The 24,530-nt window shown below is 35.2% G+C and overlaps 1 protein-coding gene across 1 annotated transcript in view; it reads left to right on the top strand.

The window, feature by feature from the left end:
• Positions 1 to 24,530, top strand: part of KLHL1 (kelch like family member 1) — a 431,623-nt gene that overhangs the window by 284,440 nt on the left and 122,653 nt on the right. Inside the window, exon 10 of the mRNA XM_025364396.1 lies at positions 4,205 to 4,233. Coding sequence (XP_025220181.1) covers positions 4,205 to 4,233 — 29 coding nt within the window. The remainder of the gene's footprint in view (positions 1 to 4,204; positions 4,234 to 24,530) is intronic.

Genomic DNA, 24,530 nt, shown 5'->3' with positions numbered 1-24,530 from the left:
CTTATGTTTCTTGTAATTCATTCAGAGCATTGTGTGAAATACTTATCTATGGCACTAGGAATCACCCAGGTGAGTATATTTTTCATGCTAAGATTAATTTCATTTTAAAAATACATTTCATTCTAATGTTGTTTCCTAGCCAAGGATATCAATAAGTCTTTCCCAAATATTAAAATTACATTAACTATTTTTCTACTGCATAGTTAGTTAAATGCTTTACCTTAAATTTAGCCCTGAAATACTTCAGAGAACAAGCATTCAACTTAAATCTTGTATAGAAAATACTGTGCTAAGTGCCTAATATTCCTTTCTGACTGAGCATATACAAATAAATAGGAAAATAAAATCAAGTATAGGGATACATTCTAGGAGAATACATATTCTTGTGAGTATTTTATCAATAATGTGTTTTAAATATATTATTTATTCATCACCATACATTAATGTCAACTCTGTGGTAGACCTTTTGCTAGTCACGGGGCATAGAATAATAAGTAATATGTCCACTAGGGGGAGACAGAGACAGAAATAAATATACGCAACTACATGTTGAAGGTAAATTTGAGGAAAGTAGGTAGACAACAGGAGGCACAAAGGGAGGAATAGTCAATATTCCCTGGCATCAGGGAAGACTTCATAAAGGAGGTGACATATGTTGTGTCTTGGAAGAGAAGTAAACATTTGTCAGGGACTCAGCAAGGAGGATTTTTAAGTAAAAGGAGCAAATTCCTTGCAGCATAAAATACATGTCATAGTCAGATTATTACAAGGTGGTTGGCAAATCTACAGCATAGAAGTCATGCAAGCACAATGAAAGAATACACTATAAGAATTAGGAGACAGAAAACTGAGAGTTTTCTACCATGTCCTATCAGGTTCAGAATTTACTGTTGTTCATTGGAGGAGCCATGATTGTATTTGTATGAGTAAGGCTGGAACAGTAGACAAGTTAGGACATTATATCAAATGCTAAGAGAAGTGACTGGCCTTAGACAGCAGCCATGATCTTGGGGAAGAAAAGGGGTTACTATGAAATTGTAAGGAATAAAATGGGCCAACTTTATCTTGAAATTAAAGTGGCAAATTCGATAAAGAGAAAAAATATAACTTGATGCCTACTAGCATTTTCCTAGAATTAATTCATTATCATTGTAGTTTCATTTACTGATTAAGGAAAAAAATACAGAAGTTTAGGGAAATATGCACTAGGCATTTATTATGTAAGGTTACAGTACAGTGTAATAGCAAAGTAAGGTGATTGCAGATAAAAGTTTTCAACAGGCAGATGAGCAAAATGTCTGGAATGTCTAGAATTCAGAACATACTGTTATCTACTCATGTGAGAAGGGCTGAGACCTAGGGTAGTGTTGAGAATTGTAAGGATCTGTGATTTTACCCTACTTGCAAGCTAACAATTAGTCTGCCAGTGTTTAATGGATGATGGCAGAACGTATACGACTCCTGGATCAGAGCAAAAGACTGTGTTATCCATGACAATAGTAGTAGCAAGAAAATCAGGATTTTCCTCAGTTCCATAAATGCCAATTACCACACTGTGACATGAAGAGGACCAAGTGACACCTGTATGTGTAACAGGATGCATTACAAAATAGTAACCTTGAGCTTACAGAGTCTAAATATTGTGGAACGGGCAGTGAGTATAACTGCCTTTTGAAATGAAGAAAGTTTTTTTTAAATTTATTTTTCAAGTGAACAATAAGCAAATCTGTCCTTTGCTTCAGAAGAAGATACTATCTCTAGTTTCCAACGCTGCTTGGTATTCAAACATTCCTGAAACTATAGTCCAGAAGAAAGGCAGTGAATGCGTCTGCTCACAAACTGGGCAGAGACATGACAGGCCCATGAAGAACTCTCTGCCAACAGAAAGTAATAGCAATAATTCTCTCTCTATATATATATATATATATACACATACACACACACACACAAAAAAAAATATGTAAATATGTAACATATAATTTTATATATTATATATAAAATACTACATATATATTTTATATATGTATATGTATGTATGTATATAGTATTAGTCCGTTTTCACACTGCTATAAAGAACTGCCCAAGACTGGGTAATTTATAAAGGAAAGAGGTTTAATTGACTCACAGTTCAGCATGGCTGGGGAGATCTCAGGAAACTTACAATCATGGCGGAAAGTAAAGGGGAAGCAGGAACCTTCTTCACAAGGCAGCAGGAAGGAAAATTGCTAAGTGAAGTGGGGAGAGCCCCTTATAAAATAATCAAATCTCATGAGAACTCACTATCATGAGCAGAAAAACTGCCCCCATGATTCCATTATTTCCACCTGGTCTCTTTCCTCTCCCTTGACATGTGGAAATTATGGGGATTACAATTCAAGATGAGATTTTGGGTGGGGACACAACCAATCCTTATCACATCTCTACCTCTACCTCTACCTCTACCTCTATGTATCTATGTATCTATGTATCTATCTATCTATCTAAAATTAGTACTAGTGATAAAATGCTTAGTCCAGCAGCGATTCTGGCATCACTCTCTGAAACGAAGTATCTCTACACTCTAACTAGTTGGCAGTCTGTTTTATGGTTCTTTGTTAGTACTTAGTTCTACTGATGAACAATTCCTCAGTTCTCAATATAGATTTCAACTTTAGCATATTATTTTCTAATCCTATATCTGCTATAATTATAAATGCTTTCATATATATGATAGAATATTACATATTTGGAATTCCTATATGTAATACATATATTCCTATACATATATTTCTTAGTACAAATAAGTGTTTTCATTAAATATTCATAACCAACAATTTTTTCCTGTAAAAATATATTCCCAATATTTCCAGTTCGCACCATTTCAAAAATAGGTACTTGAGAGATGAAAAACTGGATGTTACAATTAAGAATTTTCCTGGAATTCTCGTTCTACCTCTGGCAGTTATGGCCTTCACATATAACAGTGTTTTGTGGTAGAAATGGATCACTTTAATGTGTTCAAAAGCCTATTTAAGAACCAATTATAATTTTGTGTTCTACAAACTGGAGCAAACTTGTTAGTATCAGAATCTCATAAAACAAATGGCTTTAATTAATAAGCGGCATTTATAATTTCTGAGAAACTGATAACATTATGCCTAGGAATAATATTACATAAATTTCTATTTATCTAATTACTGTAGTTTGCCAAGAAAATCATAAATCTCCTTAAGTCCTTAGCCTTCCTTCTGTGCCTGTGCTGTGGCTTGGATATTTGGCCTCTCTAAATATCATCGTAAACAATGTGGGATATGTTTGGGTCATGGAAGAGGATCCCTCATGAGTAGCATGGTGTGCTCCTTGTGGTAGTAAGTTAGTTTTCACTCTATGCTTTCCTGGGAGAGCTGGCTGTTAAAAACAGCCTGGCCCCTCCATGCTCTCTCTCTTTGTTCCTTTCTTACTGTGTAATCTCTGCACACACTGGCTCCCCTTCATCTTCCTCAGTGAATAGAAACAGCCTGAAGTCCTCACCATAAGCAGATGTTGGTGCCATGCTTCTTGTACAGCCTGCAGAACTATGAGCCAAATAAACCTCTTTTCTTTATAATTATGCAGTCTCAGGTATTCAATTCTAGCAACACAATGGACTAAGCCTGATAAATTAATAACATTACAAGTTAGAAGTGAAAGACTTTATGGATTACAAAATCAAAATCATTTCCAAAGTTAAATTTTGCCTCTAGGATCAGGATGGATCATCTTTTCCTGAGATGGAAAGTAATTTCCCTTTATTTCATTTGGAATAGGTTTTATAAATCTATTAGAAGAGAGCACTGAAGGGAAAGGGAAAGGGAAAGAGAGGTTAGTAATATTGGTTGAGTGATTATTGTTAAGCCTTATGCTAAGCAAAGTCTCCACATTCTATTTAATCTCACACACTTTGAAGAAGATGCAGTGTCTTCATTTTATAAATGAAATAGAGACGCGAAACAAAACAAAAACAACATACCTTATCCAGTTATATCTACAAAAAATAAGGTGGGACTCTTCCAGAGTTACATTATATCTGGCATCCTAAGAATACAGCAAGTTCTCATCATAAGAAACTTACCATATTACCACATTCACTGGTGAATACCACTTTAAACACTTATCTTCCAGCATGTATCTACACATCAAATTGATGAAAGTAGCTGCTTGCAGTGACTTTCTACTGCTATGCAAGTCCAGGAGGACCATGTGTAAAGAACAGAAGTACAAGTAGTTGTATTACTTCATTCTCATGCTGCTAATAAAGACATACCCAAGACTGGGTAGTTTATAAAGGAAAGAGGCTTAATCGACTCACAGTTCAGCATGGCTCGCGAGGCCTCTGGAAATTTACAATCACGGTGGAAGGAGAAGCAACAACATCCTTCTTCATATGGTGGCAGGAAGGAGAAGTGCCGAGCAAAAGGGAAAAAAGCTCCTTATAAAACCATCATATCTCTTGAGAACTCACTCACTATCAGGAGAATAGCATGAGGGTGAACGCCCCCATTATTTAATTACTTCCCACCAGGTCCCTCCCGTGACATGTGGGGATTAGAGTAACTACAATTCAAGATGAAATTTGGGTAGGGACACAGTCAAACCGTATCAGTAGTTTAACAATTCTTGTTTTGAAAAAGTCAACCAACTGAAAACTAGGTTGTCAGATGAAGATATAGCAGGAATTTTCTCAGCACAGCCTAATCTACTGCAGCTTAGCTGTAAGTACTAGAAAATATAACCATCTGCTCAATTATATTATAAATTACTTTAAGTTAGGAACCAATAAATTATCTTTGCACACTCCAAAGTGTCTAGCATAGGGTTTGACACATCCTAATTCTATTAATGCCTTTAGTATCAAGATTAATAAATATATTTTCATTTATTCCTGACTTTTTTTTCAGTAAAGATGTTTGAACAACTCATTTCATACCCAAACTTTAGAAACTCTACAAAGTATATGCCCAGTGGGATTTTCTTTACTTGGGAGAAATATTTTAATCCCTTATTGACTTGCGTGATGCATCTACCTTGATGTTTTCACAGGAACTTGTTTCACTGATGATGATCAAAAGAGGTATGTTGGGCTTTGATCAGAGTAAATCTGAAGAAAGCTGCAAATCTGCAAATATAAAGTGATTAAAATTTTTTCTCCATTTTAGTGAAATGAAGAAGCAAAATGCTGGCTGATACCTTATAATTAGTGTGAGTCAAATTAAAAGGTTTTAGTTAAAGATAATTGAAATAGGGCTAAAACAAAACAAAAGTTTAACACTAGGTCTATATAATTATTGAAATCAGAAAATTCAGTTTTTCCAATTAGTCAACTGAATGTTGTCTCTTCAATTGTTGTTCAAGGTATTTCTGGGACCATCCTACCATCTGAGTTAACATTTCTAAAATAAAATGTGGGAGAAGTAAGGGAAGAATTCTCCACCTTTCCTATAGTGCCAGATGCTTTTTACAGATGTGAGGCCATTACCTATTCTGGATGGAGTGCGAGGAACCTTGCAGATTTATCTTTCTCAAGGAAGCTATGCTTAAGTATGACCATTAAATTAGTACATTTTTCTTGTTAGCTAGTCAGTCTAAGGCTGTGGATGCTTACTCTTATCTCTTAATTCAGAGCAATTTCTTATAAGAAAAACTAACATAGATGCAGGATAATATGCATAGGTGCATATTGCAATATTTTTTTCTGTTTTACAAGCATTTTACTCATAAAAAGATTGTTTGAATCCAGGTTATGATTTAAGACCCCATTTAGCTAATACAGTTCATCAATTTCAAGTAATAATTTCAAGTATTGAAATGCAGTTATTTCTACAAACTATTAATTAGTAAAACTATCTGACTACTAGTCGTTAAATGTTTTTAAGATTTTTTTTCTTAATGATAGTGATCATATTAGTCTTCATGAGTTGCAGATACATGAATTCTGCAAGAAAGGATGATCCAGAAACTTAGTGTAAATGATAACTTGGGAGCTTGTCTGGGACAGGAAAGGTCTATAATAGAGAATAGGGACATAGGAGCATGCTAGACATATTTAGAAAGAGAGAGGAGTCCAGGAAAAGGAAGGAGCAAGGGAAATACCAATATCTATTAATATTTTTTATTCTAAGAGAAGATTAATTGTACTGATGCCTCAAAAATATTTATCAAATGTTATGTTAGTAGCTCAATACATATTTAACATGCTGGAAGTTATTACTTCATGCAACTCTAAAGTCAAAAATGTCTCCAATTAATCCAGTGCTACAGATCAAGTAAGTTTTCTTTCATAAGACTCATATTGTCCTCAAAAAGCATGAGAGTGCAACTTACATTCTTTTAATTTTGAGTCCTCATTTGACTCCTCAGTGAGTTTGCAAAGATGGCCTACCAATTCCTATATCTGTGTTGCCCAGTCCGAAATAATTTTGTAAAAGAACTAAAGGAAACATAATAGTTTCTCATGATAAATCTGCATGTTTGAACACATCCTTTTCTAATTATCTTCTTGCAAAATATGATTACAAATAACAGAATTTTATAAAATATACTATTTCAATTTCAACTTTAAAATTCAAGTAAACACAGTTAGTACTTTAAAAAGAGACAGCTACCTATAAAAACACAAAAAATAAAAAGTAGTATATATGTACGTTTTTCAATTGGTGACTACCAAGTATAAACAATACAGTCATAAATCGTGAATTTATATTCAGTACAGTGCAGTAATAGTATAGTAACAATACAGTAATAAATCTACACAGAATGTGTAGAAGATAAGGCCTAGTCCTGTGGCGATTTGTTTATAGATAAAATAAGGATAACCTTCAAACGCTATTTAGAAACACAGGGTAAAACAAGTACACTCAACTAGGAGTCAGTCAGTTCAAAAGAAGAAAAAAGCCACATTAAAGACAAAGTACAAAAATTGTTCATGCGAAGGATAGTGTATAGAACAGCCTTGACAATGTAGAAAGTTAATCTGGAGACACAGTGACAAATGAGCCTAAACAAGGTGCTTTAAGTTACATTAGGAATTACTTTCAGTTGTAGTACATGGAATTAAAACAAGACAGCAGGAGAGTGAATGATCAACATATATATATATGTGGACACTGTGGGAGTAGTTTGAATTCTGTACATGATTGCTGGTATCAAAGATAAGAATTTAAGTGATTGATCTTTCTCAAAAATTTGGAAAAGTGTTAATGAGAATTTCAACTAGGGAATTGGCTTTTGGAATGGAAAGCAAGTAGTGAAATGAAAGGGTCATAGACAGTTTCATGGTAATCAACCGTATTTGGGATTAGTGAAATGGAAGGGTCATAGACAATATTACAGTAATCAACAGTATTTGATGACTGGATGTGAGGATGACCAAAGAGATAAAGAACTTTGCTAAGTGGAATTATCAATGAGTCAGGGATCTCAGGAAAGAAAACAAATTTTGAAAATATGTATTCATATATCATATTCTCAATAAAAGTTTGAAGTAGCTGAGTCGAAGCTTAAAAATGAAGTGCAGGTAATTAAGTACCCTAAATCATCAATAAAAATAGAAGACAAAGTCAATTACAGGAAGAAGAGTAATGGTAAAAATAAATTCAGATTTAAATATATGAGTTTGAATTGTCAGTGGAATATTCAGGTTAAAGTTTCTTAGTTAAGAGTCAAATCATCTCACAGTGATGTCTATGAGCCCAAGTTATTTCTGTAATGGATTTTTGCTATTGAATGTGATTGAAAATAAACATGCTATCAACTGGGTCTGGAATAAATCATGGTATTTTAGATATTTGGTTGGTTGTTTAACAAAGAGGTTTCTAATAGATATAAATATTTATAATTATTACTAACTTATGCATTGAATTTGAGATGTGATATTGAACCTATTTCTGCTTATGTATTATGTTTTTTCAAACTTTGGTAATGAATAAATTATGTAAAATAAAATAATATTTTCACAAATGATAGTAAATGATCAATCACTTAAACAGTTCTTGAGCAAATCATGGGACCAATACCTCTGTTAGTGGTACCAACAATAAATAGCAGATTTTTTTTTCTGATTTTCTGCAAGTTTATATTTTAGCATATATATGAGGCCTTTAAGTGACTACATATCTGGTTACTGTTTAAAATCTGATATGACTGATAAAACTAAATGTTGACCGTAACCTGATTGATGAAGTAAATCCTCATGAAAGTAATAGGACCTTAATCTAGACTCTGAAGATTCGGGTCATATTTTAATAGAAGCCTCAGAGGAAAAAGGCATTAAGGACAGTAAGACAGAGAGAGAGAGAGAGAGAGAAAGAGAGCATAAGTGTGCTTGGCTTAAGAAAATAGCATGATCTATTCCAATGAGAAGAAAGAGATCAGAAGAGCTAACATATAAAATGTAGAATAATGCGCTTCAGGGTATTCAGGAAAGTGACTATAGATTAAAAAGCGTTATATTGTAGAATTTTTGGCATACTCATCTAAATTTGTTGAATAATGACTTACAAACAATAACAAACTAATGTCTACTCTTAAATATAGCCTAAACGAGAAAGAATTAAGATGTTTTAGGGGAACAGGGAGAAGGTTGGACTCGAGTAAAATAGATTAGTGGTGAGTAAAAATGATGTTATTCGAGACCTATTACAGCACCTTGGACAAAATAAGCACTGACTAAATATTTGATGAATGAATGAAGGAAGGAAGGAAGGAATGAAGGAAGGAATGAAAAGTCCTAAGCACAAATTGGATGCAATTAAATCGTTAAGGATGAAGACGATGTTCATATAGGGCAAAAGGTTAACTTATTTTACTTTCAGAAATTCTGAGCTTTCAAAATATGGAACAGTAAATCCATGTTAAATAAATAAAAGTTAATCAAAAATTATAGCATCACAAAACCCATTTTACTTGTTGCTAATAAGAACTATCATTTGAGTTAATTTTGTGAGCTCTAGTTATTTTGATTATGTCATTATTCTTCTGAACTTATACTGTCAGCTTAGCCAATTATTATTCATGTTAAAGCAATCAAGTATTTCTGTATTCAGAATAAAATTAATGAACCTACTACTTATTTCATATGCATTTTTTTTCTGGTTTCCTCAAATGCTTGAGGAGGAATCATTCAGATGTATCTGATGTAAGTTTTCGCATGTCATTAATTTGTGTTTTCATTTTGAAATGACAGCCATGGAAGATGATTTTGAATGCTCTGTTGTATCTACTGTTCTTTCATTTTAAAATGTAAATAATATTCTCAAATAATTTGACCAGAACAGTAGTTATGTCAGTAGGATGGATTGGGAAATACTACAGTCTTTTAAAATTTCAAGATTCAATTCTTTGCCAGGAGGAACTATCTACTCCTGGATGGTACATTCTTTAGGGTTGTAGGCTGATATTGACTATGGTAGAGTTAGTCCCACTTGTGAAAACTGAGGCTATTGGCAATCATGTCTACTCAAATAGTCACTAATGAAGTGCTACAAGCTTTGGTGAACAAACTGTCTCATACTGCCCAGTTTTCAGCATCATTGTCCATTTTTCTCTCTGTGTATCTTTGAACATAAATAAAGTCCGAAAGGTGGGGAAGGGTTAAACAAAGCTCTCTAGATATGAGGCAGTTGCTGTTTTTGCTTGTACAGTTTGACAGCCCTAGTCATGGGCTCACTATTTATTGTGTTTCTGGAAAGTTCTGTAATGACTGAACTCTTTCCTTTCACAGGCACCTTGAAGAGTCTCAGGATTCATTTAGCACTGAGTATGATCATCATTCCGCTGTGGAATGTCTTAGACTGCCTTAATGCAAATACCTAAAATTATTTTATTTGTATTAGATATATTTATAAGACATGGAAATAAAAATCATTTTTCTGCAGCTTATGAGATAATATTTTATTATTCATTGCTTTCATTTTAACAGGCACAAAACTTGAAAGACAAGATATGAAACTGTCATTTATTCTCTAAGGACTGTCACTTCTAATAGGAATCAATCTGGTTTTATAGATTCAAATTCTATGAGTTTATTTTTTAGCACAAGATTCAATAGGAAAACAAAATGTTTTGATATTATGAAATAAGATGAAGTACATGAAATTTTGTCACTTTATCGTGAATGTGAGAATGTTTTCATAGCTGTGATAGCCCAAGGATATAGTTTTAGAAGAGTTAGTACTTTTTCTTTGGTCTACAATATGTTTAAACTTATTTTTCTTTAAGTATTTATTCAATATTGCCTTCCATTTTGTAGTGGACTCCATGAGCAGATGAAAGGTATAGATGTGGTTGCTGTGCTTGGTATAGCTCCTATTTTCTTGCCTTTAAATTATGCTTTTTTGTTAATGCAGTATTACTCTTACTTAAGGAATAGCTTATGATGTAGATCTTATTTCTAGGCAAGAACTGTATAGCAGGGTGTTCCTATAATTTATATTTCCTAAATGATATTTTAGAAGGCTGTCTGTAATGCAAGTTTTTATACTGTAAATGTTTTCTGACTTTTACTATAAAATTAGAGTGTGTGTCATTTATGTAATAAAAGTAGGTCATCCAGCAAAAATAAATTCATGTATCTTGTTTTATTTACTTATGATAATATTATAAAAGTTACTTACAATGTCAAGGCAGCATCTATGCATGCAATATAGTGCAGAGAATCATGACAAGGATTCTAGACAAGAGGGTATTTTTCTTGACACATTAGATAATTTTCACAGAAAGAAAACAATGTTTTTGAAAGACATGAAAATTGATTCTATTTTATTGTTTGTGAGGGTGCAAAAACACTGCAAAATCTAGATACTTGAATGATGCATCCTATTTTATGAAGCAATACTTTCAGGAGATTATTTGAAATACCTTCAGCATCATAATTTATGTATTATTACAAGCATTTTTATATAAAATCATATAAATATTCTTGGAAAGCTGCTATTTGAGGAGTGTCTGTGTAAGCACACAGGATTAAAACATTCAACAATGCTTTAATGTTGCTAAACATATGACTATTTTGATCATGTGGTTCAATTTATGAAACCATCAACAAGTAAATTATGGTGTATTATAGTAACAAATTTAACGGTTATTAACAATGAATAATATTTTAACAAATGTATTTATTCATATATATATATTTTTTAACCAAAATGAACTTGTTAATAAAACCAATAGAACTTTAGTAGAGTATGTGAAAAGAATATAATGCTTTCAAACAGACAACTGAAGGGAAAATATTTATTTTAATTAAAAGTTCATTACATCTGGCAGCTGGAATGCTCTAACAAATTTATTGTCAAAAGTTCTAGCTATAAATGGCTAAATTATTCTGATTTTTCATATTGGTAAATTCTGAAACTTGTGTGAGATTATCCTATACATTTCCTGGTCATGTTTGATTCTGCAGCTACTGGGTTACCCTGTAACGCATCTGTTATTGTTTTATCACAAAGAAAACTGACAAGGTTATAAGGAGATAGGGCATATCTGCAAAGTGACTGCCTAGCTTACAGAGTTGTGAATGAAAGAACACATTGCCTGTAGAAAAGTCTGATGCTCTGTACCTTTCTATCCTAAAATATGTATATACATAAACCAGAACATTGGAAATGTTTAATTCATTTGGATAGCATAGAACAGGATTTTTAAAACTTGTTCTTTAGTTTGTTGTCTTACATAATAGAAGTATATTATTATCTCCAGATTACCTAATTAGGTTATAAAACAACTTATTAATGATTTTATTTTTCTTGCAAAGAGACATTTTCCTGTATGTAATATAGTAAACTATTATATTATAGTTTACTACATTTAACAAAGCAAACCTCAAATATTGACTTTTTAAGATCTTTTTTTTTTTTCAAAAATCTACATCTCTGAGCCCACAGGATCTAGAAACAGTAATATTAGAAATGAGAATTTAAAACAGAAATCAAGTATTCCATTGTAACTCCACTTAATTATGTTTTCCCTTGATACTCTACATGATTTCAGGATATTTTGTTCATTACCTTCACAGAAATAGTCATGATAGTATTAAATGTTATCATCATTTTCCAAAGAGCAAGTGTTAGTTTAAGTTATAGAAAGACAGTATCATTTTATTGTTTATAAAATGTACTTGAAATTTTGCCATAGATATAGAAACAATATACATGAAATAAAATGACACTTGCAATTTAAACTATATAATGCAGTTCCATATTTAACTTGAAATTGCTCACAGAGTAAACAATACCAAAAACTAGCCAAACTTTTATTTCTGCTAAATTTTTGCATAATATAAATAATTGAAACATGTTTTTGTAACACTAAAATGTACAGCAGAATGACAAAGTGGGTAAGTTTTCATTCTATTTGATTTTCTTCTCTGAGAAGTACATTCATTGAATTTGCAATTTATTTGTAACTATTATTGGTGAAATGTGTTCAGTGTTGAATTCCTGTAAGACAACAAAATAAGTTTTGTAATTAGCAAGTTGACTTTATTATACCTATTCCAGTATGAAACCACACTACCTATACAAAGCCTTGTTGTATCCTCTATAGAGAAAAGTCACAGGAAGATATTTATGATTCCAGTGCTTGGCCTGGGTTATTTCAAAGCAGCCTTTGCACTGTGGTAAAATGGTAGGGCTTATGTACAGTTTATATCATAACAGCTTAGGATTTGTGTGAACAGCAAGGTTAGGCTCTTGAAGCGAGTGTCGGAGGGCAAGTTCTAGTCTCTCTAGCTATTTTTGTGAGTTCACAGATGTCTCATCTTCCGAGAGTAAATATTTCCTGGATCAAATACTTATTTTTTTAGTTTTCACCATAAATTGACATAGGAAAAAAGAAGCAGTCCTGTACCAGTTCCAAGATGTGCACTAAGAAAATAGAAATTTCTTTTGCATATATGAAGTGAAGGGATTTAGATTTTTGGTTCTTATATACTCTGATGTTTGTTGTCTTAAAAACAAAACAAAACAATTTCTGGATATCCTTGTTAACTTTCTATCTCGTTGATCTGTCTAATGTTGACAGTGGAGTGTTGAAGTCTCCCATTATTATTGTATGGGAGTCGAAGTCTCTTTGTAAGTCTCTAAGGACTTGCTTTATGAATCTGGGTGCTCCTGTATTGGGTGCATATATATTTAGGATAGTTAGCTCTTACTGTTGAATTGATCCCTTTACCATTATGTAATGGCCTTCTTTGTCTCTTTTGATCTTTGATGGTTTAAAGTCTGTTTTATCAGAGACTAGGATTGCAACCCCTGCTTTTTTTTGTTCTCCATTTGCTTGGTAAATCTTCCTCCATCCCTTTATTTTGAGCCTATGTATGTCTCTGCGTGTGAGATGGGTCTCCTGAATACAGCAGACTGATGGGTCTTGACTCTTTATCCAGTTTGCCAGTCTGTGTCTTTTCATTGGAGCATTTAGTCCATTTACATTTAAGGTTAAGATTGTTATGTGTGAACTTGATCCTGCCATTATGATATTAACTGGTTATTTTGCTCATTAGTTGATGCAGTTTCTTCCTAGCCTCGATGGTCTTTACATTTTGGCATGTTTTTGAGATGGCTGGTACCGGTTGTTCCTTTCCATGTTGAGTGCTTCCTTCAGGGTCTCTTGTAAGGCAGGCCTAGTGGTGACAAAATCTCTAAGCATTTGCTTATCTGTAAAGGATTTTATTTCTCCTTCACTTATGAAACTTAGTTTGGCTGGATATGAAATTCTGGGTTTAAAATTCTTTTCTTTAAGAATGTTGAATATTGGCCCCCACTCTCTTCTGGCTTGGAGAGTTTCTGCCGAGAGATCTGCTGTGAGTCTGATGGGCTTCCCTTTGTGGGTAACCCGACCTTTCTCTCTGGCTGCCCTTAAGATTTTTTCCTTCATTTCAACTTTGGTGAATCTGGCAATTATGTGTCTTGGAGTTGCTCTTCTCGAGGAGTATCTTTGTGGCGTTCTCTGTATTTCCTGGATTTGAATGTTGGCCTGCCCTACTAGGTTGGGGAAGTTCTCCTGGATGATATCCTGAAGAGTGTTTTCCAACTTGGTTCCATGGCACCCCAATCAGACGTAGATTTGGTCTTTTTACATAATCCCATACTTCTTGCAGGCTTTGTTCATTTGTTTTTCTTCTTTTTTTTTTTTTTGGTTTCTCTCTCGCTTCATTTCGTTCATTTGATCCTCAATCGCTGATACTCTTTCTTCCAGTTGATCGAGTCGGTTACTGAAGCTTTTGCATTTGTCACGTATTTCTCGTGTCATGGTTTTCATCTCTTTCATTTCGTTTAGGACCTTCTCTGCATTAATTAATCTAGCCATCAATTCTTCCACTTTTTTTTCAAGATTTTTAGTTTCTTTGCGCTGGGTACGTAATTCCTCCTTTAGCTCTGAGAAGTTTGATGGACTGAAGCCTTCTTCTCTCATCTCGTCAAAGTCATTCTCCGTCAAGCTTTGATCCGTTGCGGGCGATGAGCTGTGCTCCTTTGCCGGGGGAGATACGCTCTTATTTTTTGAATTTCCAGCTTTTCTGCCCTGCTTTTTCCCCATCTTTGTGGTTTTATCTGCCTCTGGTCTTTGATGATGATGGTGACGTACTGATGGGGTTTTGGTGTAGGTGTCCTTCCTGTTTGATAGTTTTCCTTCTAACCGTCAGGACCCTCAGCTGTAGGTCTGTTGGAGATTGCTTGAGGTCCACTCCAGACCCTGTTTGCCTGGGTGTCAGCAGCAGAGGCTGCAGAAGATAGAATATTGCTGAACAGCGATTGTACCTGTCTGATTCTTGCTTTGGAGGCTTCCTCTCAGGGGTGTACTCCACCCTGTGAGGTGTGGGGTGTCAGACTGCCCCTAGTGGGGGATGTCTCCCAGTTAGGCTACTCAGGGGTCAGGGACCCTCTTGAGCAGGCAGTCTGTCCCTTCTCAGATCTCATCCTCCGTGTTGGGAGATCCACTGCACTCTTCAAAGCTGTCAGACAGAGTCGTTTGTGTCTGCAGAGGTTTCTGCTGCTTTTGTTGTTTACTGTGCCCTGTCCCCAGAGGTGGAGTCTACAGAGACAGGCAGGTTTCCTTGAGCTGCTGTGAGCTCCACCCAGTTCGAGCTTCCCAGCAGCTTTGTTTACCTACTTAAGCCTCAGCAATGGCGGGCGCCCCTCCCCCAGCCTCACTGCTGCCTTGCCGCCAGATCGCAGACTGCTGTGCTAGCAATGAGGGAGGCTCCATTGGCGTGGGACCCTCCCGGCCAGGTGTGGGATATAATCTCCTGGTGTGCCTGTTTGCTTAAAGCACAGTATTGGGGTGGGAGTTACCCGATTTTCCAGGTGTTGTGTGTCTCAGTTCCCCTGGCTAGGAAAAGGGATTCCCTTTCCCCTTGCACTTCCCAGGTGAGGCAATGCCTCACCCTGCTTCAGCTCTGGCTGGTCGGGCTGCAGCAGCTGACCAGCACCGATTGTCTGGCACTCCCTAGTGAGATGAACCCAGTACCTCAGTTGAAAATGCAGAAATCACCGGTCTTCTGTGTCGCTCACGCTGGGAGTTGCAGACTGGAGCTGTTCCTATTCGGCCATCTTGCTCCGCCCCCCCATAGATAAGTTCTTTAGTGATGATTACTGAGATTTTGGTGTACCCATCACCTGAGTAGTGTACACTGTACCCAATGTGTAGTCTTTTATCCCTTAACCCCCACCCTTTCATCCCTCCCCTCAAGTCCCCAAAGTCCATTGTGTTGTTCTTATAACTTTGTGTCCTCATAGCTTAGCTCCCACTTATAACTGAGAACATATGATGTTAGGTTTTCCATTGTCGGGTTACTTCAGTGGGAATAATGGTCTTCAACTCCATCCAGGTTACTGCAAATGCCACTATTTGGTTCCTTTTTGTGGCTGAGTAGTATTCCATGGCATGTATGTATGTGCATGTGTGTATATATATACACACACATATATGTGTGTATATATATATACACCCACACACATTTACATAAATACACACACATAAACACACACACCCCATTATTTCTTTATCCACTCATTGATTGATGGGCATTTGGACTGGTTCCATACTTTTGCATACTTTTGCAACTGCAAATTGTATTGCTATAAACATGCATACGTGCAGATGTCTTTTTCATATAATGACTTCTTTCCATCTAAGTAGATATCCAGTACTGGGATTGCTGGATCCACTGGTAGATCTGTTTTATTTTTTAAGGAATCTCCATACTGTTTTCCATAGTGGTTGGTCTAGTTTACATTCCCACCAGCATTGTAAAAGTGTTCCCTTTTCACCACATTCATGTCAACATCTATTATTTTTTGATTTTTTGATAATGACTATTCTTGGAGGAGTAAACTGGTATCACATTGTGATTTTAATTTGCATTTCCCTGATCATTAGTGATGCTGAGTATTTTTTCATATGTTTGTCGGCCAATTATTTATGTTATTTTGAGAATTATCTATTCATGTCCTTAGTCCACTTTTTGATGGGATTATGTATTGCTTCTTGCTGATATGTTTGAGTTCTTTGTAGATTCTGGACATTTGTCCATTGTCAGATGCATAGTTTGTGAAGATTTTCTCCCACTCTGTGGGTTGTTTGTTTACTCTGTTGATTATTTCCTTTGGTGTACAGAAATGTATTTAGTTTAATTAAGTCCTATCTATCGTTTTTGTTGTTGTTACATTTGCTTTGGAGTTCTTGGTCATAAAGTCTTTCCCTAAGACAATCCTTAGAATAATTTTTCTGAGGCTATCTTCTACATTTTTAATGACTTTAGGTCTTAATTAAGTCTTTGATTAATATTAAGTTGATTTTTGTATAAAATGAGAGATGAGGATCCAGTTTTGTTTTACTACATGTGGCTTGCCAATTATCCCAACAAAATTTGTTGAATAGGGTGTCCTTTCCCCACTCTATGTTTTTGTTTCCTTTGTCAAAGATCAGTTGGCTGTAAGTATTTGGCTTTCTTTCTGGGTTTTCTATTCTCTTCTATTTGTCTGTGTGCCTATTTTTATAGCAGCACCATGCTGTTTTGGTGGCTATAGTCTTACCATATAGTTTGAAGTTGGGTGATGTGATGCCTCTAGATCTGTTGTTGTTTAGCCTTGCTTTGACTAGGCAGGAGCTGTTTTTTGATTCTATGTGAAGTTTAGAATTCTTTTTTAAGTTCTATGAAGAATGACAATATTTTGATGGGAACTGCATTGAATTTTTAGATTGCTTTTGGCAATATAATTATTTTCCCAATGATTCTACCCATCCATGAACATGAGATGTGTTTCCCATCTGTCATCAATGATTTATTTCTGTCATCAATGATTTCTTTCAGCAGTGTTTTGTAGCTTTACATGCAGAGTCTTTCATCTTCTTGCTTAGGTATATTCCTAAATATGTTATACTATTTCTTGGAAGCTCTTTTAAAAGGAGTTGATTTCTTGATTTAATTCTCAGCTTGGTCGCTGTTGGTGTATAATGGTGGTACCAATTTGTGTACATTGATTTTGTATCCTGAAACTTTACTGAATTCTTTTCTCAGATCTAGGAACTTTTTGCATGAGTTTGTAGAGTTTTCTAGGTATACAATCATATCATCAGTGAACAGCGACAGTTTGACTTTATTTTTACCAATTTTGATGCCCTTTATTTATTTCTTTTGTCCAATTGTTCTGGCTAGGAGTTCCAGTATTATGTTGAATAGAAGTGGTAAAAGTGGGCATCCTTGCTTTGTTCCAGTTCTCAGGGGGAATGTTTTCAACTTTTCCTCATCCAGTATAATGTTGACTGTGGGTTTGTCATAAATGGCTTTTATTATCTTAAAGTATGTCCCCTCTATGCCAGTTTTGCTGAGGGTTTTAATCATAAAGGGATGTTGGATTTTGTTAAACGCTTTTTCTGCATCTCTTGGGATGATGATGTGATTTTTGTTTTTAATTCTTTTTATGTTGTGTAGCACATCTATCGACTTGCATATGTTACGCCATCCATGCATCCCTAGTGTGAAACCAACTTGATCATGGTGGATTATCTTTTTGATGTGCTGTTGGATTCAGTTAGCCAGTATTTTGCTGAGGATTTTTGCATATATGTGTATTAGGGATGCTGGTCTGTAGTTTTCTTTTTTGTTATGTCCTTTCCTGGTTTTGGTTTTGGTATTAAGGTTATGGGAGTTTCATAGAATGATTTACAGAGGATTCTCTCCTTCTCTATCTTTTGGAATAGTTTCAATAGAATTGGTACCAATTCTTCTTTGAATATCTGATATAATTCAGCTGTCAATCCACCGAATCTTGGACTCCTGTTTTTTGACACTTTTTTTTAAAATTACCATTTCAATCTTGCTCCTTGTTATTGGTCTGTTCAGAGTTTCTATTTCTTCCTGGTTGAATCTAGGACAGTGGTATATTTCCAGGAATTTATCCATCTCTGCTAGCTTTTCTAGCCTGTGCACGTAAAGGTGTTCATAGTAGTCCTGCCTGATCTTTTCTATTTCTGTATTATCAGTTGTAATATCTCCTGTTTCATTTCTAATTGGGCTATTTGGACCTTCTCTCTTCTTTTCTTGGTTAATCTCGCTAATGGTCTTTGAGTTATGTTTATCTTTTCAAAGAACCAGCTTTTTGTTTTACTTATCTATTGTATTTTCTTTTTCAATTTTATTTAGTTCTGCTCTTTTTTTTTTTTTTTTTTTTTTTCTGCTGGGTTTGGGTTTGGTTTGTTCTTGTTTCTCTAGCTCCTTGAAGTGTGACCTCTGATTGTCTGTTTGTGCTCTTTAGACTTTTTGATATAGGCATTTAACACTATGAACTTTCCTTTTTCATTGATTTTGCTTTATCCCGAAAGTTTTAATAAGTTGTGTCACTATTATCATTCAGCTTATATAATTTTTAAAATTTCTATCTTGACTTCACTGTTGACCCAACAATCATTCAGAATCAGATTACTTAATTTCCGTGTATGCGCATGAGTTTGAGGGTTTCTTTTGGAGTTGATTTCCAATTTTATTCCACTGTGGTCTGAGAGAGTACTTGATATAATTCCAATTTTCTTAAATCTGATAAGACTTGTTTCGTGGGTTATCATTCAGTCTATGTTGGAAAATGTTCCATGTGTTGATGAATAGAATGGATATTCTGCAGTTGTTGGGTAGAATGTTCTCTAAATACCTGTTAAGTCCATTTGTTCCAGGGTATAGTTTAAGTTCATTGTTTCTTTGTTGACTTTCTGTCTTGATGACTGTCTAGTGCTGTCAGTGGAGTATTAAAGTTCCCTACTATTATTGTGTTGCCATCTATATCATTTCTTAGGTCTAGTAATAATTGTTTTATATATTTGGGAGCTCCAGTGTTAAGTGCATATATATTTAAGATTGTGATAGTTTATTCGTGGACAAGTCCTTTTATCATTATGTAATGTCCCTCTTTACCTTTTTAAACTGTCATTGCTTTAAAGTCTGTTTGTCTGATATAAGAATAGCTACTCCTGTTCACTTTTGTTGTCCATTTGCATGGAATATCTTTTTCCACCCGTTTACCTTAAGTTTATGTGAGTCTTTATGTGTTAAGTGAGTCTCTTGAAGATAGCAGATACTTGGCTGGTGAACTATAATCCATTCTGTAATTTTTATGTGGGGCATTTAGGCCATTTACACTCATTGTTAATATTGAGATGTGAGGTACCATTATTTTCATCATGCTAGTTTTTGCCTGGATACCTTCTTTTTTTTTCCCACTGTATTATTGTTTTATAAACCTGGTGAGATTTAGCTTCTATTTTGGTGAATTTTGAGGTTTTGTTTCAAGATTTAGAGCTCCTTTTAGCAGTTCTTGTAGTGCTGGCTTGGCAGTGCCAAATTCTCTCAGCATTTCTTTGTCTAAATATTATTGTATCGTTTCTTCATTTTTGAAGCTTAGTTTCACTGGATACGAAATTCTTGGCTGATAATTGTTTTGTTTAAGGAGGCTAAGATAAGACCCCAATAGTTTCTAGATTGTAGGGTTTCTGTTGAGACATCTGATATTAATTTACTAGGTTTTTCTTTATAGGTTATCTGATGCTTTGCCTCACAGCTCTTTAATTTTTTTTTACCTAGTTTTTGACCTTTCTCTGGTGCCTTCTTGAGTAGCTTAATAACCAACCTTCTGAATTCTTTTTCTGGAAATTCAGAGATTTCTTCTTGGTTTGTATCCATTGTTGGTGAGCTAGTGTGATTTTCTGATGGTGTTATAGATCTCTGTTTTGTCATACTCCTGGAATTGTTTTTCTGGTTCCTTTTTATTTGGATAGACTATGCCAGAGGAAATATCTGGGACTCAAGGCTGCGTTCAGATTATTTTGTCCTGCACAATGAATCCTTGATGTGGTGCTCTCTTCTTCCCCTTGAGATGGAGCTTCCTGAGAGCTGGACTGCAGTGATTGTTTTTGCTCTTCTGAGTCTAGCCACCCAGCAGAGCTACTGTACTCTGGGCTGGTACTGGGGAGTGTCTGTGGAGTCCTGTAATGTGATCTGTCTTCAGGTCTCTCAGCCACAGACACCAGCACCTGCTCCAGCAGAGGTAGTACGGGAGTGAAGTGAATTGTGTGAGGATCCTTGGTTGTAGTTGTGTTTAGTGTGCTGGTTTCCTCAAATGCTGGTTGTGCTAGCAGTTTGTTGGCGTCCAGCCAGGAGGTGGCACTTTCAAGAGAGCATCAGCTGATATAAGCTTGCCCTAAGATTTCTTGGATAAATATACTTTGGGTTTCTCAGGCAATGGGCGAGGCCTTAGAGCTCCTAAGAGATTATGTCTTTCATTTTGACTACCAAAGTAGGTAGAGAAAGTCTTGGTGGGTGCAAGGTTAGGCATATCTGAGCTCAGACTCTCCTTGGGTAGGGCTTGCTGTGGCCACTGTGGGGGATGGAGGTGTGGTTCTCTGGTCAATGGAGTTACTTTCTCAGGGGGATTATGGCTGTTTCTGCTGCGTCATACAGGTTGCCAGGGAAGTGGTGGAAAGCTGGCAATCACAGGCCTCACCCAGGTCCCACACTGGCCACTCTTATTCCCACCTTGCCCCACCATCGGCATGGAGTTTATATCCAGGCAGCTAGTGCGCAGGGATGAGATCTCGCCCCAGGCTACAAGCCTCCCTGCTGAGAAAACAAGCAGGGTTTTTAGGCCTTACCTCTCCCCACCTGCTTTAGCCTCTGTGTTCCTATGGCCTGTACTTCCCATTTGCACTCCACCCTGGATTGTACCCAGGAATAATCGTATTTAGTCAAAATTATTTAAAAGTTCAGCTGGAGATTTTCTTCTCCCTGTGGTCCTTTCCCAATTCCACTGACTGCCCTCACCAAGAACCTCTGTGAGATAAAGTTAGAAATGGTTTCTCTGGGCACTGGGAGTGCCTACAGGGCTCATCCTGCTTCTCCTTCTATTTTTATATTTCACTTGGCTCTCTAAATTTGTTTCAGCTCTAGAGAAGGTTAAATACTTCCTTTGTGATCTGGATTTTCAGGTTCCCTCAGTGAGGTCAGGGTATGTGCTTGGAGGCTGACTTTCCCCTCTCACATTTTAGGCACTCACAGTTTTCTAGCTGTCTCATGGAGTGTGCTGTGGCAAGCCACTTCTTTCAAAGGGACTGTGAATTCCTTTGGTTTTCCTGCTATGTTCCTGCATCAGTTCTTGGAGCAAAAATTCATTATGTAAGTCTCCTCATGCCGTTCTGTCCAACCGAGTGCGAGCTGCAAATTAGTCCTGCACGTATCTGCCATTTTCACATCAGTGACATATATTTTAAATACCTCCTTCCAAACACCATCATATGCAACATTTTCTTTACTTCCTACAACAAACTTATCTTGAGAGTATTTTCCAAGCTCATTTTGATTTTGAAGAGATTGAGAAACTTTTTTAGTTTCTACCATTTAGTAAGTAGAGTTTCAATCTAGGATTGTATATAATTCCAAAGTTTGTATTATTTCTTCTGCTCTTTTGCTCACATTTAACCTGTTAATGATGAGATGTGCTAAGAATAACACTTTTTTTTTTTTTTTGAAACGGAGTCTTGCTCTGTTGCCAGGCTGGAGTGCAGTGGCAGGATCTTGACTCACTGCAACCTCCGACACCCAGGTTCAAGAGATTCCCCTACCTCAGCCTCCCGAGTAGCTGGGATTACAGGCATGCACCACCACACCCAGCTAGTTTTTCTATTTTTAGTAGAGACAGAATTTCAACATGTTGGCCAGGATGGTCTCTATCTCCCGACCTCATGATCTGCCTGCCTTGGCTTCCCAAAGTGCTGGGATTACAGGTGTGAGCCACCATACCCTGCTACCAAGAATGACTTTTTTAAAAGGCCTGCTAAATACTTGATATACATTAATTCTTATTATATTATTTTTATTTAGAATTTTACTAAAGATTAGACTCAGTTCTCAAGTGCAGTGTATGAAGGAATAAATCTCAGGCCAGCTAAATAAACCTTATGATTTCAGGAAACATATTAGAAATATAAAAAATTATATAATTGAAAAATTATATTTGCTCTATTATATTTATTTCAATTTCATGTTTTATAAATTAATTTTATATACCAAAATTATAAATATATTATAATTTTACCTTATTTTCAAATTCTGTTTTATTAATTTCCATTGAGATTTACCTTTTAAAAACATGTTTTTAAAATCTGATATAACAGATATTACATTAAAATTCAGCCCACATTTTAAAATTGTTCTAATTATAGGCATGAAGAACCATGAAATTAATATCTTTAAATGTCCAAAAATGTACATATGAATGTCCAGAAAATTTTTCTAGACAAAATTCATTTGTCTAGAAAATGAACGTCCAGAAAGTGAATACAAGTTTATAAAGGTCTCAGTTAATATATTCTTATTAAAATAAAAATCTTACTATAAGTATTCTAAAACACTCATTTTTTAAAATTTAAATTTCATGGACGTATATTCTCTTAAAAGAACAATTATTTATGTTAAAAAAAGCAACTTTTATTTTTTTTCAATTTAAAAATAAGGGTTTAATATATTTAAGGTTTAAAACATGATACTTTGAATATGTATATATTGTGAAATGGCTCAGTCAATATAATTAACATATAAATTGCCTCAAATATTTTTCCCTGCTGAGAACAGCTAAAATCTACTCTCAGTAATTTTTTTTTGTTTGTTTGTTTTGTTTTGAGACAGAATTTTGCTCTTGTTGCCTAGGCTGGAGTGCAATGGCAGGATCTTGGCTAACTGCAACCTCTGCCTCCCAGGTTCAAGAGATTCTCCTGCCTCAGACTCCTGAGTAGCTGGGATTACAGGTGCCCACCACCATGGCCAATTTTTGTGTTTTTAGTAGATACAAAGTTTTACCATGTTGGCCAGGCTAGTCTTCAAATCCTTTCCTCAAGTGATCTCCTGCCTTGGCCTCCTAAAGTGCCCGGATTACAGGCATGATCTCACCAATTTTCAAATAGACAACACATTGTTTTTAACGATAGTTATGTCATAGAGATCTATTGTATAATAGATCTCTAACTTATTCCTTTTACCTAACTAAAATTTTGTGTTTCTTGACCAACATTTTTCCAGTCTTCACCACTAGATTCTCAGCTCCTAGTAACCACCATTCTACTCTCTGCTTCTATGAGTTTGACTTTTTTTATCTCCTACGCAAAAGTGAAATCACTCTGTATTTGTCTTTCTGCACCCGGCTTACTTCACTTAACATAATGTTCACTTAACAAAAGCAACTTTTCGACACAAAATAGATAGATCTTATTTTTTTGTAAGTATATCTAGGCCATAATATGTTGTATAAATGTCAAATAAAAGTTCTATAATTCAATACAAAGTCATTATATTTCCTACTTTCAGAGAACTATCAATATACTATCTGGGATACACCCTATCAGCAATATTTCCATCTAACTTGGCTTCAGACATCAGTTATCAGATTTGCTCTGCCCTCTGTGGCTAATTAGTTATTAAGGACTGTCTGATTTACATCAACATTTCCACTACTTTAGTTGAAGCTTTATCACCTCAGCTCTGCAGTCCTGGGATAAAACATGTGCTTCTCAAATGGATTTATTTGTACTTACAACACAGAAGTATGTTAGATGGTGATCTCCCTATCTGCAGTCTCTCTCTCCAGTCCCATCCACCCAGCTCTCTACTATCAAATTAATTTATCATGACTTTTAGCATGATCAGTAAAATACAAAATATAAATATAGATAAAATACAGTAAAAACTTTCATTAGATCTCCATTCCTCAGGTAAGGACTAATATTCTTTGCCCATGAAAATTTAATTATTTTATTATTTTTGGCTTATATATAGACTTTAGAGCCTAACTCCTCATCAACAACTCCAAATACCTTTGGGTGCATGATATTCACTTATTTTAATAAAATTGAAAAAGTTGTGTAACACTTATAAACTTTAGTAGGGTAATTAAGTATTGTAAATGTTGGTGTGTCTCATATGCAAAATGGGAGTAAAAACATTTCCTATTTCTTTGAGACATTTTGAGGTATATACTGATGCA

Source organism: Theropithecus gelada, chromosome 17 (genome assembly GCF_003255815.1).
Source record: "Theropithecus gelada isolate Dixy chromosome 17, Tgel_1.0, whole genome shotgun sequence".
NCBI lineage: Eukaryota > Metazoa > Chordata > Mammalia > Primates > Cercopithecidae > Theropithecus > Theropithecus gelada.
This window is presented reverse-complemented; position numbering and strand designations above follow the sequence as displayed.